Source organism: Ailuropoda melanoleuca, chromosome 8 (genome assembly GCF_002007445.2).
Source record: "Ailuropoda melanoleuca isolate Jingjing chromosome 8, ASM200744v2, whole genome shotgun sequence".
NCBI classification, from domain to species: domain Eukaryota; kingdom Metazoa; phylum Chordata; class Mammalia; order Carnivora; family Ursidae; genus Ailuropoda; species Ailuropoda melanoleuca.
The window spans coordinates 54,606,121-54,621,317 of NC_048225.1; the positions used below are offsets into that span (position 1 = coordinate 54,606,121).

A 15,197-nucleotide genomic window follows, 5' to 3' on the forward strand; every position below is an offset into this window, starting at 1 on the left:
GCCCCCAGTGGATTGTTTTCTGGTATGATTATCAACATTATAAACTTTGTCAATTTAATTATTGGACATATATTTACAACTAAACCGGGAAGCATATATTGTATATATAGATAGATAGATAGATATAGATATAGATATTTGATGAAATAGATGTGAAACAAGTTTTTAAAATGCACTTACCTGTATCCATACATTCTCTAATCTGTCTACAGGATCTCTAATGACTTGGACAAGCGGCTTGCTAAAACTCCGGAGGTAAGTGTCTGTAGCATTGCTCTAATCTGCTTGGTTCCATCCAAAATAAAAGAGCATTTGGGGGTTTTGTTGTTTATTTTTTTTGTTTTCAAACTCTTGTGTTGAACTTGTTTTTACAGGATTTCTTATTAAGGGATCTGTGCTGGGTCCTGGGAATCTCGGCTTCTCTTTTTAAATGTTCACACATCATCCTTTTAACAGCCCTTGAATTTTGCCAGGGATGATTAAACATTTCATGGGTATAGTCTTTGGAATCCAAATTCTTCCCTGTTTTGGCAATCAGGGTGACACTTTCATTTTTAGGCCCTTAGTTCCATCCTTTTCTTTCTGTCTCCTCAAGTTCAGCAGTTTCACCAGTCACAGAGCATCCTGGGAATCATTTCATCACAGCAAGACACAGAAGCTTGTGCAAAAGCTAGACCAGCTAGTGGATGGGAGACTACACAGTGTCAGAAAAAATTCTCTGGTTTGACTTCTCAGTTTCCACTTTGTTTCTGCTTCTGCCAGGACCATGTGCTCAGTGTTTTTCTTTCCTGCTATAACTATCCAGGCCCATTCCAGTTATTATCAGCTGACAATTTCTGCTTACGGATAATTCAGAAAACAAACACATGGAACCTGATACACCAGGATTTAAGTCACGGGTCACCACTTCCTAGCTGTGTGACATTAGGCAGGTGTTTCAACTTCTTTGGGATTGTTTCCTCATCTGTAAAATTGAAGTTAATATCATCCTCACAGGATTATGCGACGTATTCACAATGAACGTGAACTCGGTAATTGCAGTCACCAAATGTTCGTCTCCCCCGGTCCTCCCATTTCGCTTTTCCAGGCATTTCCAGCCCAAACAGCACGCACTGAGCCTCTACTGCAGGCAGGCCCTTGGAGTGTTATGATACTAAAAATACAGGAAATAGCTTCCTGCTCTTGAGAAGTTTACAATCTAGTCAGGGAGACCGCTTCCAGTACCTCCATTAATCCCTTAAAACAGTCTTGGAAGGCCGAAGGGATGAAAACAGGAAGAAAGGGACAGAGCGGCTAAGGGTGAAGAGTCCTATCTCCTTCTACTCCCTAAACGTCATATTTGTCCCAGCCCCAGGACCCCGTTACTGTTTTTTTACGTGTCTGTCACCCCGAGAAGACCGCCAGCCCCGAGGGCGACCCAGGTTCAGCTCATTTAAGTCACTTTCTCATCTCAGGGCTGGGCGCGCAGCAGGCCCGGGCCCTGTTCGGCTTTCTCACTCGCGGGGCGCCGGCCCGCGCACTCGGCCGCAAGTGGGGGCGGGAGCGTCATGCTCTGTGCCTCCGTCCCGCTCTCGTCGGAAGTCCCCCGGGTCCCCTGGGCAAGGCCGGTGTCCCGCGGGAGACCGGGGGAAGCCCAGGCGCGCCCCACGACCGTTGGCGGTTAGCCGCCACCTGCCGCTGCAGCCCGGATTGGCTCCCTCCGCGGGCAACGCGGCGGCTTTAACCAATCGCCAGCGGTCGGGAGGCCCCGCCCCGCGAGAGCGCGGGAGGCAGGCGTTGGGTTTGCGTGGTCGGGAGTCGCGGACTGGGCGGGTGAAGGGAGGCAGTGCGTTCCACCCGAGCCTCTGGGGGCGCTGTTACAAAGAGCCCTGGCAGGGTTCCGGGGGCGCAGAGGCTTGTGTGACCCTAGTTAGGCTCTGCTTCTTTCCAGACGTCAGCCTTGCCATTCTCACCAGGAGGTTGGCGGACCGGGGGTGTGTGAAGCAGAGCGAGGGAGCGACCCTGCGGAGGAACGAACGGGTAGACGCGGGAATCCGCCCGCACGGAAATGGGAGTGGAGGAAGGAGCGCAGAGAACCTCAGGCGTGACTGCCCTTGCGGAAAGGCGGTGGCTAGAGGGTCGCCTCACCCCTCGGAGCCCGCAGGCCCCGCCTCGCAGGCCCCGCCCCCCGAGACCTAAACCGCGCGGCAGGCTTCGCGGGCCCCACTGCAAGCTCGCCAGCAGCGCTCTTAGGTAGAGTACCGTGTGCTTTCCTTCCACGCGCTCTCCGCCCGCCTACAGACAGATCCGCCGGCACTCTCGTATTCTCCCTGCTGCCCGGTGAGCCCGGGCCCTGCCCGCCCCAGCCCTGCGCCGGCAAAACCCTCGGCAAGCCCGCTACCCCCCGCCCTTCCCTCTCTTTAATTTCCCTCCTCTTCTCCCAGTCTGTATTTTTCCTCTATGTCCTCTTTTCTTTTATCTCTCTTTTCACTCTTTTTCTCTCTCCCTTTTGTTCTTTACCTCTCAGGTTCAATTGGCCGTAATTTCAGCCTCTACCCTTCCACTCTCTCCCCTCGGCCTGGATGCCCAGCACCCCCCCCCTTGGGTGGGGACCATCGGCGCGTCCACGGAAATCTGAATGACCTTCCCTCCCAAGGAGGAGGAGGTTTTGAGCAGGGCCGGCTCCCAGCCCCCCTAGCCTCCTTACAGCCCGCGCCTGGGGCCTAGTCGACTCTCAGAGAGTCTCTGACCTATCATGATCTTCTTAAAACACTCCCATTCACCAGAGTCTGCTGTGTTGGGGGATGCTTCTCCAGAGTACAGACTGCCACTAAAGCAGAAATCTGGAAGGGAGTCAATGTGTGATACTAAGAGAGCAGGCTGGAGAGGGGGGACTCCTGGGTTCATTTCTCCCCTCCAATGTGTGCACTTAATTAGTCCCCTGCTGTCCTGGGAGAAATGGACCCTGTTCCTTACTCCTCCCCACCTCCCCCCTTAAGGACTGTGTGGGTTTATGTGCCTCCGGCAGGTGGCTCTTTCCTTGCTGGAGTGTGATCCTTTAAGGCAGATTTCCCCTTTCTAAACTCTAATTTTGGGGCGCCTGGGTGGCTCAGTGGGTTGAGTCTTGGACTGTTGGCCAACGCCCAGGTCACGATCTGGGGGTGGTGGGATCCAGCTGGTATTGACCTCTGTGCTCAGCAGGGAGTCGGGCTTGAGATTTTCTCCTGCCCTCTGCCCCTCCCCCCCACTGCCCTCCCCCCACTCACATGCTCTCTTTCTTTCTCTCTCTAAAATAAATAAAATTTTAAAAAATAAACTCTGCCCTCATCCACAGGACACATAGTATGACTATTAGGTGTTTCGTCTCCCAGCCATTTTCTATGGAAAACCAAGGGGATCGGGCCATGATAGCCACTGGCAGCTTTGAAGAATGGGATGCCTTTAGAGAAGCTTGATCTTGGAGGCCTCAGCGTGAGACCGTACAAAGCCGGGTAAGAGTCCAGTCTGAGGGAGGGGTCTCCTGCTGCCTACAGCTGCGCTTTGGCCTGCGGGTGGGTGTCAGTAGGACATTAGCAAAAATAACTCCCACCACCCCCAGTGAAGTTGCTTTCAGAGCTCACGAAGACTTTCATATATCCCTAGTCTCATTCTATCCTTTAAGCTGACCTTGACAAGCCAGGGATGGTGGTCCCCATATTTACAAAGGAAGAAATTGAAGCCTAGATGGGACAGTGATTAGTCCTTGATCATCCTGGAAGTCAGCAGCAGAGCTAGGACTTCTAGGCTTGAGTATTACTTACTTTTCTTAGTAGGGTCTTTAGCACAAGTGACCATTGATCCCGTACTCCCACCTCTGAAAGACCTGGGCAAACCCAAAACAACATTTGAAATGGCAACTGAGCCTCCGTGCACATGTCTTTGAGATGGACAGGCTGGGTCTTGTTCTTCTCTGGCCTTCACAACACTGCAACCTAGCTCAGTGTCAGGACACGATTGACTCATTTATCATGTCTCTGAGGCCCAGAGAAAGGACACTACTTGTCTGAATCTTCTCAGAACTGTCAAATTGGCATGAGAGAACTTAGGTGTTAGACTTCCTTGCAAAAGCCCTGCCTGTGCCGGGGCTGAGAAAACAGCAGGAGAAAAATGTTCTGGACGCCAGCGCAAAGCAAATTGCATAAGCTTTGGAGTCTGTACATGTGGCTCTAAGTTCCCTCATCTGTAACATGGAAGTAAGGCAGCCACCTCACCGGGCTGCTCTGAAGAGTGAGTGAGTAACAGAGTGCTCCAGGCAGTGGGATGGGGAAGGTATGGAACACATCCTGGGGGCAGGGAAGCTGGGGTGTCTGAAGCACCTTCATCAACCCATTCTGCCATATGGCTACCAGTCTTCACTGAGCCTCATACGGCCAGGCTCCAGGGAAACTCCAGACCAGGCCTGGCCTATAGGAGCTCTGGGTGCAGTTGAGGTGGTGAATAGCCTCTGGGTTTCGCTCTTTGCCCCAGATACCTAGAGTGAAAAGCCCAGGAGGAAGAAGCTGTTTGTTTCCATGGGTCTGTGTTCTCAATGGACTCCAACCACATCCTCCCTCTGCTGGCCGGCATTTTCCTCATGGCCCCAGTGACACAGGCAGCCAATCAGGCTGGGCTCAGAGCAGCTGCTCCTGCAGTCAGAGAAGTGAGCTCAGCGAAGAGAGAAGCAGGTCGCCCTCCCCCACTGGGGCGCTGGGCTCACTTCCTCCCCAGGCCGCAGAGGCAGCAGAGAAGGGTGTTGTTCCAACTCTGAGAACAAAATGGAGCTTTTGGTTTCCTGTGTCACTCTTCATAGCTCTGACCTGCACCCCCTCCCGTGTGCCTGCCCCTTCTGTGGTGAAGATGTGGATCCCCTGTGTTGAACAAGAGGAGGCTGGCCAGAGGAGGAGACAGTTTTCCCTGCGTCACACAGTAGTCATCCAGGGGGAGAGAGCCCAATGCCTGTGCACCTGCTCTCAGCCCTGAGAGTTGCCCAGGATCCTTCAAGGCCCGGCTAAATGTTACCTTCTCTGATCACCCACTCTTCCCTCTCTCCTGATGGAGTCAGTTGTTCCCTCCACATTTTGAGAGTATGTCCTGCAAGCCCGAAGTGCGGTTTGAATTACCTACCCATCCACTGTGCCAGACAGTAAGGCCCCTCTAGGGTGATATTGTCTCCTGCATCTCAGTGAACCAACGCCCAGCAGAGCAGTCTCGAAAGAATAACTTTAGAGAGCCCCAGTTGTGCGGGCTGGGGAGAGACTGAGACCGATGGGCTGGGAGAGGGCTGAACTGTCTTGCCCATTCCTTTTTGTCTAGACTTAGGCAATTTCAGACCCGTAGGAATGGCTCCTGCTTAGAAATCCGGGGCGTAAGCCTGTGAGTTTGTGCCTGTCAGGTCTTCGTCTGACTGAAAACTTTTGCCCACTTCTGCCCATCCTCCAGATCTGCAGAAGCAGGGATGTGGCCATCGCCAGTGAACTCTGCACCCAGCAGACAAAAGGCTAGGTCACTGCCTATTTTCAAGGCATCACTAAGATAGCCCTGAGCCAGACTCTCCCTGTAGTGAAAAGGAGGGGACGCTTCACAAAACTTGTTTCCCTCAAGCAGGAATTGCTTCTCCAGCCCCTATTTGAGTACCTCCAGAGCTCACTCCTATTTTCCCTCACAAGGTTGTTCTGGTTCTTGCTTTGTCAGGGAAGGTAGGGGCGGGGTGGCCAGCAGGGAGGGGCTGGTCATTCTGCTGCTAATGGGACTTCTCTCTCCTTGGCTTAGATTCCGGCAGAGTTCCTGTATCTTGTCTTGTTGCTGACTGAAGGTGTCCCCTTCTCCAGTCTTTCTCCATCTTCTGGGAGGTAGCAGGATATCAGCATTATGGTTGGGTTCAAGGCTACAGATGTACCCCCTACTGCCACTGTGAAGTTCCTGGGGGCTGGCACAGCTGCCTGCATCGCAGATCTCATCACCTTTCCTCTGGACACCGCGAAAGTCCGGCTGCAGGTGAGGGAAAGAAGCCTGGGGTTCCTGATGTTGTCTTCTAGTCTGCTCTGCCCCAAGACACGGGCTCCTTAAGGGCCAGGGAAATGTTGAGGACTATAAACATTGGAACATAGGGATGGCAGGAGACGGGGAGGGCAAACTGCCTATCCATATAACACTCATCTTGACCTTGCAGATCCAAGGAGAGAGGCAGGGGTCAGTGCGGGCTGCGGCCAGCGCCCAGTACCGCGGCGTGCTGGGCACCATCCTGACCATGGTGCGCACCGAGGGCCCCCGCAGCCTCTACAGTGGCCTGGTCGCCGGCCTGCAGCGCCAGATGAGCTTTGCCTCTGTCCGCATCGGCCTCTACGACTCTGTCAAGCAGTTCTACACCAAGGGTTCTGAGCGTGAGTGTGGAACTGGGCCATAGGCCCCTTGGCCTTTTCTTCTTGGTGATGACCGATCCCAGTAAATCATCCGTGATTGATGATTTGCTACATAGCTCCTTTAGGCTTCAAGATCCCTAGGCAGATCAAAGGAACTGAGAACTGGAAGGGACCTTGATTCTCCCAATGATCCCTGAACACCTGGCCTGTGCTAAGCTCTGTGCAGGGGATCATCCCAGGACAGTCCTCACAACCACTTTGAGAGTAGATGGTATCATCTACAGATGAAGAGACTGAGTCTTGTTGGGTGGAAAGGACTTGGCCAAGGGCACACGATGAAGAGCCGGAAAAACACACCCAGGACTTTTGCCTCCAAGGCCACTCTTCCATTTCATCTCCTCGGCAGGCCTTGCCCACCCTCCATTTTTCACAAGTGGAAACTGAGAACCCAGATCGAAAGGTTAACATTTCCCAAGATTACATGGTAGGGAGAAATAGATCTGGCATGAGATCTCAAGTCTTATGGGTCCCAGGCCTTAAAAAGGCCACTTTTCTCTGAGCCTTGGTTTTCACATTTGTCAAACAGAAAGGGTTGTGATTTCTCAGCATTTACCCTGTTGAGCTAAGTCTCATTTTGTCCTACTCCTTGTTATGACCCTGTACCAAGAGTAGACATCCACAGTGTTATTTTCTTTGAGGCAAGAAGTTTTTTGAGCCAGAGCTTGTCTGAGTCCTATTCCCGAAAGGCAAAAGATTACAGTGATGAGGTGGTCTTAGTGAGGGGAGGTGGAAAATGAGTACAACCCCAGCCGGGCACTGACCCCCATGGTTGTCCCACAGATGCCGGCATTGGGAGCCGCCTCCTGGCAGGCAGCACCACAGGTGCCTTGGCTGTGGCCGTGGCCCAGCCCACAGATGTAGTGAAGGTCCGGTTCCAGGCTCAGGCCCGGGCTGGAAGCGTCCGGAGATACCAAAGCACTGTTGATGCCTATAAGACCATCGCCCGAGAGGAAGGGTTCCGAGGACTCTGGAAAGGTGTGTATCAGTGTATCGGGTGTTCCTTCCCCATCCTCCTCCTCCCCTATTCTCTGGTCTCACATCGGTACCGTTTCCTCCTGTAGGGACCTCTCCCAATGTTGCTCGTAACGCCATTGTCAACTGTGCTGAGCTGGTGACCTACGATCTCATCAAGGACACCCTCCTGAAGGCCAACGTCATGACAGGTGAGTTAGGGTAAATGGTGCCGGATCTCACCCTTCCCCCAACTAGGATGAGATGTGGGAGTCTGGTTGCCTGAAGACCACATCTTTTCATCCTCCTTCCCCTCTGCCTGTGGAATGAGTTTAGATTTACCACATTGAAGCCAGCTGGGATGAAGCGCCCACTTTGCACACTGAGGCACTGAGGCAAAATGACTCTTAGGTCATCAGAAGTCCCAGCTGGAGTCTCTCTCTCTACAACCATCAGACCCCTAAGCTACTTTAATAATCTCTTTCCTTCTGGAATGATGGGGTGAGGAGTCCTCACTGCCTCTCCTGCTCCTCCTTGGCAGATGACCTCCCTTGCCACTTCACTTCCGCCTTCGGGGCAGGCTTCTGCACCACCGTCATCGCCTCCCCTGTCGATGTGGTCAAGACGAGATACATGAACTCTGCCCTGGGCCAGTACAGGAGCGCTGGCCACTGTGCCCTCACCATGCTCCAGAAGGAGGGTCCCCGAGCCTTCTACAAAGGGTGAGCCTTTGATCCATCCCACCCAATTCCAAGCCTCCTGGCTACCCATACCTACACACAGGTGGGAGAGAACCACCTGGAACTGATTAGCAACCAGGTGTCAAGCTATTCTGATCCTGGTCCTGGTATTTCACCAGCATTTTCTCATGCTCTCAACTACTTCCAGAGTTGTCACCCCTACGTTATGGGTATTAAAATGGGGACTCAAGGGAGATTCTTGCTCACAGCCACACAGCTGTGGGGCTCTGTTCCCTGGACCCTCCCACCCTCCTTTGGGACAGAGCAACTGGATTGGATTGGATACCATGGCCCGGGGGGTGAGCGGGAGGTAGAGTGCCCTCAGGAGTCACCAGATTGCCCTCTGTGACCTGTGTTTCCTCTCTTCTAGGTTCATGCCCTCCTTTCTCCGTTTGGGTTCCTGGAACGTGGTGATGTTTGTCACCTATGAGCAGCTCAAACGGGCCCTCATGGCTGCCCGCACTTCCCGGGAGGCTCCCTTTTGAGTGTCTCCTGCTGCTGACCCCACCACGTCTGGCTTTGGCTTTGGCTCAGCTCCAGCCAGGCCCTGCTTCCCTTCCCTCTCTCCTCACCCCTTCCTTCTACTCCCTTTCCCACCAGTTCCCTTTCCTCTCCCCACTTTCTCACCCCTCTTCCCTACCTCATCTCCCCATTGTCTCTCAGTCCCAGTAGAGTTGACCCCAGTTGACACTGTAAGAGGCCTGGCACCAGCCAGGATCCCAAGCCTTCAATCCCTTGAAAAGTTAAGCCCAGCTCTCTGTTCTGCCCCCAAGCCCAGCCCAGCCAGCATGTCACCCATAAAACAGGTTCAACCTTGGTGTCTCCTCCCTCTGTCATAGCTCTTACCAGAGGTCTTGGTCCAGTGGGCCCTTTTGGCACCTGACTTAGAAAGGAAGGTATGACCCACCTTCTGCTTCCAGCATCCAATCTGAGGCCCATGGAGGTCATCTTGTCCATTTCTCTTTCCAAACCAGGCCCAGGGCTTAGAAGGCAAGTGAAGGAGCAGCTGGGAGTCACAGCAGTGGCTCCACTTTTACCAGGTCACATGAGCTTTCACTCACTCAGTGCCTAGGACTCCAGCACCTACCTTTCTAAACTCTCCAGCTGCCCCGGGCCTATTTATCTACAAAATTAGTGTGTTCCTGTCTCCCCTACGTCTCCTGTGCTTCTTGGAAGATTTAGAGGAACTTGGGAATCTTAGATGCTATGGACTTAGTATTCCATTCTACAAATGGGAACCCTCCTCCTCAAATTCCCAAACCTAGTGAGGGAGAGTCGGGCTGCTTCTCACCCTCCACAGTCACACCCTTAGGAGGCAGGTTTACTGCACTGGATGGGACAGGCTGCAAGGCAAACAGGAGGCCTCATCCTGAGGATACTTTTTACCCCCTGAGGATACTTTCATTTGGAGTCTTACCCTCTCCCTGGGCTAGAGATCACAGGAGGCAGTGCCAAGCCGGGGCTGGGGCTGCACAGGGTGTCAGCCTCCCTGTCCCCGTTCCTACCACCTGTCCTCAGAGGGAGGAAAGCAGACTCTACATCTGTTTCAAGGGGCTGGGGACTCTGAAGTCCCAGAATCCTGAGGCATCTCGTGCAGAGGCAGGCCCATTTTATAGCCGTTGGAAGAAGCTGAAGGCTGAGGTCATGCAAGCAAGGACATACAGGAAGTGAACAACTGAACCGAGACTAGGACTCAGACTCCTCCCTGCCCCTCTGGACTCTTCACCCAGGGACCAGTGCTGGAGTCCTTTGGAAAGTCTTGGGTAGCTGTGGAGCCAGGCTCAGAGAATGTGACTTCCCTCTTCCAGCTGCCTAAAACAGCTAACACTACTTTTCCATTGGTCAGAGCTGGAGACTCAGCCCTTCAGTGTTTTGGCAAGGGGTCTAGGATATTAGGTTCCTGGGGAAGGAAGGAGGGCCCCGGACTCCTCCCCTTACTTCCTAGCGTCTGACAAATTGAGCTGGGGTCTCACAGTCCCTGAGAGAGACAGGGTTGGTTGGGTCCATGAGTTGAACCAGAGTGAAGGTGGTAGGCAGCCCAGTGGGGTTGTCTGTTGGGCTGCACAGAGTCGGCATAAATGGAAGACTGACACTCCTGCACCTTAATTCTCACATTAGTCCTGTGAAGCGGCTTCTCACTGTTTTGTGCCAGAGGAAACGGTCAATTTGTTGCCCTAGGCATATCTTGTCAGCTGATTCATTCACCAGCCTTGTGTCCCAGATACTAGGATGGGCACAAGGCCACCGGACTCCATCATGGTTCTGGGCATGATCCTGGGACAGTGAGGAGCTGGGGGAGGGGGCAGAAACCACCGGACAGCACATCAGTAGGCCTCAGGAATTCCGTAACCAGTCCTCACAGCCTACAAAGTGAATATATGACAAGCCCTGCTTTGCCTGCCAAATGAGGTAGCACTGAAGATTGCTGAGGTAAAAGATACCTCATAAAGGTCTTTCATCAGGCCTAAGACCATGCTTCCTTCAGGGTCTTGCCGTGAGGAAAAGGCTAGAGGCAGGCTTTCCTGCTGGCCTAGAGGAGACCTGGGGTCCTAGAGGAGACCTGGGGTCCTGGAGTTTCACAACACCAGCCCCATGCTCCCTCACCTATTTGCTTGCTCTCAGCACAGGGCAGCTAGGCCATGCCTGAGGGCAGAGTCCGCTTCACTCCCCTGGTTCCCAGAAAGCCTGCAAGATCAGGCTCAGAGAGGCAGTGATCTGCCCAAGGGCATATGCCCGAGGTGTATCCGACTCCAGGGCCCACATTCCCGAAGGACTGCAGAGGTGCTTCCTAGAACCCTGATTCCACATCTCAAGGTCTGCTCCTGCTGCATTCTCCCTGATGGTTTTTAAATGCATGACTGGTGCTACTGAGTCCCCATTTAAGAAAAAACCTGATGCTTAAGAATGCTTTGAATGGGGGAATCCAATATGGACAATATGGAGGCCTTTTCTGGTACCTCTGAAGTCCCTCCATAAAAGTGGCCACCCACTCTCCGAAACTTGGACCTATCTGAGCCCAAACCCAGACTCGAAAGGCAGAAGAGTTGCATGCTACACTGTTGCTGACTGACGGAAGGCAGTTTGGGGAGGAAGGTGTGGTCCGCACGGACCCAGCTGGGACTGGAGGCCATATCAGCAGCAATCCTGGAACCCTGATACCTAAGCATTGAGTTCACCAAGCACATTTACACCAATGACTCAATCCTCACAAGCAGCTTGCAGGGGGGGTTATGAGCAGTAACATACAGGAAGTCCGTGGCAGAGCTGGGAGTGGAACCCAGTTCACCTGCCTCCCACAACACCCTGCCTAGAGGCAGCCCAGGACTCACTGCATAGATGAGAATTGAGGCTGGTGAGGAAGAAACCAAAGCTGTTTCCAGCACTGTGTCCTTTGTGCTGCCTCTAAGCAGGATGAGTCTGGGAGTGGCCTTCAAGTTTCTGATATCTTTGCCCTGTGTAACCTTGATAAGTGTTTTCTTCTCTGTGCTTCCTGTCTACAAAATGACCATATCAAAATCTAGAGACTGCCCCTGCTAAAGATTTTGTGTCATGAGAAATCAGAGCAGAGTAGGGACCCACAGAGGCCACAGAGCTCTGCCCCACTCTATCAAGGTGAGAGCATATGGGCTCTGAACCCTCAGGGACCTGGCCATACTCACAAAACCAGGACAAGGAGGCAGTATTGACTGCCAGGGACTAATCAGTATGACATAAGTAAGATGTTGGAACTAGAGTTCAGAATAATGATTATGAAGACACTAGCTGGGCTAGGAAAAAAAGCATAGAAGACACTAGTGAATCCCTTTCTGGAGAAATAAGAACTAAAATCTAAAGTCGAAATAAAAAAGGCTATTGATGAGATGCAATAAAAAATAGAAGCTTTAACTGCTAGGATAAATGAGGCAGAAGAGAGAACTAGTGATACAGAAAATAAAATGATAGAGAAGAAGCTGAGAAAGAGATAAGCTACTACCGGATCACGGGAGAATTCAAGAGATAAGTGATACCATAAAGCAAACAATATTAGAGTAATTGGGATCCCAGAAGAAGAAAGAGAGACAGGGGCAGAAGGTATATTGGAGCAAATTATAGCAGAGAACTTCCCTAATCTGGGGAAGGAAATGCATTCAAGTCCGGGAGGCAGAGAGAACCCCCCCAAAATCAATAAAAAATAGGTTAACACCCTGACATATAATAGTGAAAATTGCAAATCTCAGAGACAAAGAGAAAATCCTGACAGCAGCTCAGGGGAAGAGGTTTGTAACCTACGAGGGTAGAAACATTAGACCAGCAGCAGATCTATCCCCCAGAAACCTGGCAGGCCAGAAAGGACTGGCATGATATATTCAGGGTGCTAAATGAGAAAACTACGCAGCCAAGAATACTTTATCCAGCTAGGATGTCATTCAAAATAGAAGGAGTGATAAAAACCTTCCAGGACAAACAGAAATTTTAAAAATCTGTGATCACTAACCAGTCCTACAAGAAATATTGAAAGGGATCCTTTAAGCAAAGAGAGAGCCCAAAAGTAACACAGACCAGAAAGGAACAGAGACAATATACAGAAAGAGTGATTTTACAGGTTATACAATGGCACTAAATTCATATCTTTCAATGCTTACTCTGAATATAAATACGCTAAATATCCCAATCAAAAGACACAGGGTATCAGATTGGATTAAAAGAGCAAGACCTGTCAATATGCTATCTGCCAGAGACTCATTTTAGACCCAAGGACACCTCCATGTTGAAAGTGAAGGGGTGGAAAACCATTTATCATTTTAATGGATATCAAAAGAAAGCTGGGGTGGTAATCCTTATGTCAGACAAATTAGATTTTATTTTTTTTAGATATTTTATTTATTTATTTGACAGACAGCAAGAGAGGGAACACAAGCAGGGGGAGTGGGAGAGGGACAAGCAGGCTTCCCCCTGAGCAGGGAGCCTGATGCAGGGCTCGATTCCAGAACCCCAAGATCATGACCAGAGCCAAAGGCAGATGCCCAACGACTGAGCCACCCAGGCACCCCAGACAAATTAGAGTTTAAACCAAAGACTTCAATAAGACATGAGGAAGAACGCTATGACATAATTAAAGGGTCTATCCAACAGGAAGATCTAACAACTGTAAATATTTATGGCCCTAACATGGGAGCACACAATTATATAAACCAATTAATAACAAAATCAAAGAAACACATTGATAATAATACGATAATAGTAGGGGACCTTAACATCCCCCTCACTGCAATGCACAGATCATCTAAGCAGAAGATCAACAAGGAAACAAGGGCTTTGAAAGACACAATGGACCAGAGCATTCCATCCTAAAGCAACAGAATACACATTCTTTTCTAGTGTATGGAACATGGAACATTCTCCAGAATAGATCACATATTGGGTCACAAATCAGGTCTCAACTGGTACCAAAAGATTGGGATTATTTCCTGCATATTTTCAGACCACAATGTTTTGAAACGGCAATGGAAAGAACTCAAATACATGGAGGCTAAAGGGCATCCTACTAAAGAATGAATGGGTCAACCAGGAAATTAAAGAAGAATTTTTAAAACTTCATGGAAACAAATGAAAATGAAAACGCAACTGTTCAAAACCTTTGGGATGCAGCAAAGATGGTCCTAAGAGGGAAGTATATAGCAATACAAGCCTTTCTCAAGAAACAAGAAAGTTTTCAAATACACAACCTAACCTTACACCTAAAGGAGCGGGAGAAAGAACAGCAAGTAAGGCCTAAACCCAGCAGAAGAAGAGAATTAAGAAAGATTAGAGCAGAAATCAATGAAATAAAACCAAAAGAAGAGTAGAACAGATCAATGAAACCAGGAGCTGGTTCTCTGAAAGAATCAATAAGATTGACAAAACCCTGGCCAGACTTATCAAAAAGAAAAGAGAAAGGACCCAAATAGATAAAATCATGAGTGAAAGAGGAGAGATCACAATGAACACTGAAGAAATACAAACAATTATAAGAACATAGTATGAGCAAGTATATGCCAACAAATTAGACAATCTGGAAGAAATGGATGCATTCCTAGAGACATATTAACTACCAAAACTGAACCAGGAAGAAATAGAAAACCTGAACAGACTTATAACAAGGAAGGAAATTGAAGCAGTCATCAAAAATCTCCCCCAAAACAAGAGTCCAGGGCCAGATGGCTTCCCAGGGGAATTCTACCAAACATTTAAAAGAAGAATTAATACCTATTCTTCTGAAGCTATTTCAAAGAATAGAAATGGAAGGAAAACTTCCAAACTCTTCTATGAGGCCAGCACCCTTGATCCCAAAACCAGACAAAGACCCTACCAAAAAAGGAGAATTACAGACCAATATCCCTGATGAACATGGATACAAAAATTCTCACCAAGATACTAGCCAATAGGATCCAACAGAATATTAAAAGGATTATTCACCATGACCAAGTGGGATTTATTCCTGGGCTTCAAGTGTGGTTCAACATCTACAAATCAATGTGATACACTACATAAATAAAAGAAAGGACAAGAACCATATGATCCTCTCAACAGATGCAGAAAAAACATCTGACAAAGTACAGCATCCTTTCTTGGTTAAAGCTCTTCACACTGCAGGGATAGAGGGAACATACTCAATATCATAAAAGCCATGTATGAAAAGCCCACAGTGAATATCATTCTCAATGGGGAAAAACTGAGAGTTTTTTCCTTAAGGTCAGGAACACGGCAGGGTTGTCCACTCTTACCAATACTGTTCAGCATAGTGCTAGAAGTCCTAGCCTCAACAATCAGACAACAAAAAAATAAAAGGCATCCTAATCTGCAAAGAAGAAACTCTCACTCTTTGCAGACAACATAATACTCTATGTAGAAAACCCAAAAGACTCCACCCCAAATTGCTAGAACTCATACAGGAATTTAGTGGCAGGATATAAAATCAATGCACAGCAATCAGTTGCATTTCTATACACTAACAATGAGACAGTAGAAAGAAAAATTAAGGAGTCAATCCCATTTACAATTGTGCCAAAAACCATAACATACCTAGGAATAAACCTAACCAAAGAGGCAAAGGATCTGTACTCAGAAAATT

The 15,197-nt window shown here is 49.7% G+C and overlaps 1 protein-coding gene across 2 annotated transcripts; it reads left to right on the plus strand.

Annotated features, from left to right (window-relative positions):
* Positions 1–1,916: 1,916 nt before the first annotated feature.
* UCP2 (uncoupling protein 2) lies at positions 1,917–8,925 on the plus strand. Of its 2 annotated transcripts, none has more exons than XM_002915312.4 (8): positions 1,917–2,319; positions 3,314–3,470; positions 5,767–5,991; positions 6,167–6,377; positions 7,197–7,391; positions 7,478–7,579; positions 7,909–8,089; positions 8,478–8,925. In XM_002915312.4, exons 3-8 carry the CDS (start codon positions 5,866–5,868, stop codon positions 8,590–8,592), a joined length of 930 nt encoding a protein of 309 aa, XP_002915358.1. In that variant the 5' UTR covers positions 1,917–2,319; positions 3,314–3,470; positions 5,767–5,865; the 3' UTR covers positions 8,593–8,925. The 2 variants fall into 2 exon arrangements, with proteins under 2 accessions (XP_002915358.1, XP_019650951.1); XM_019795392.2 differs by having other exon boundaries at positions 1,917–2,232.
* Positions 8,926–15,197: the final 6,272 nt, after the last annotated feature.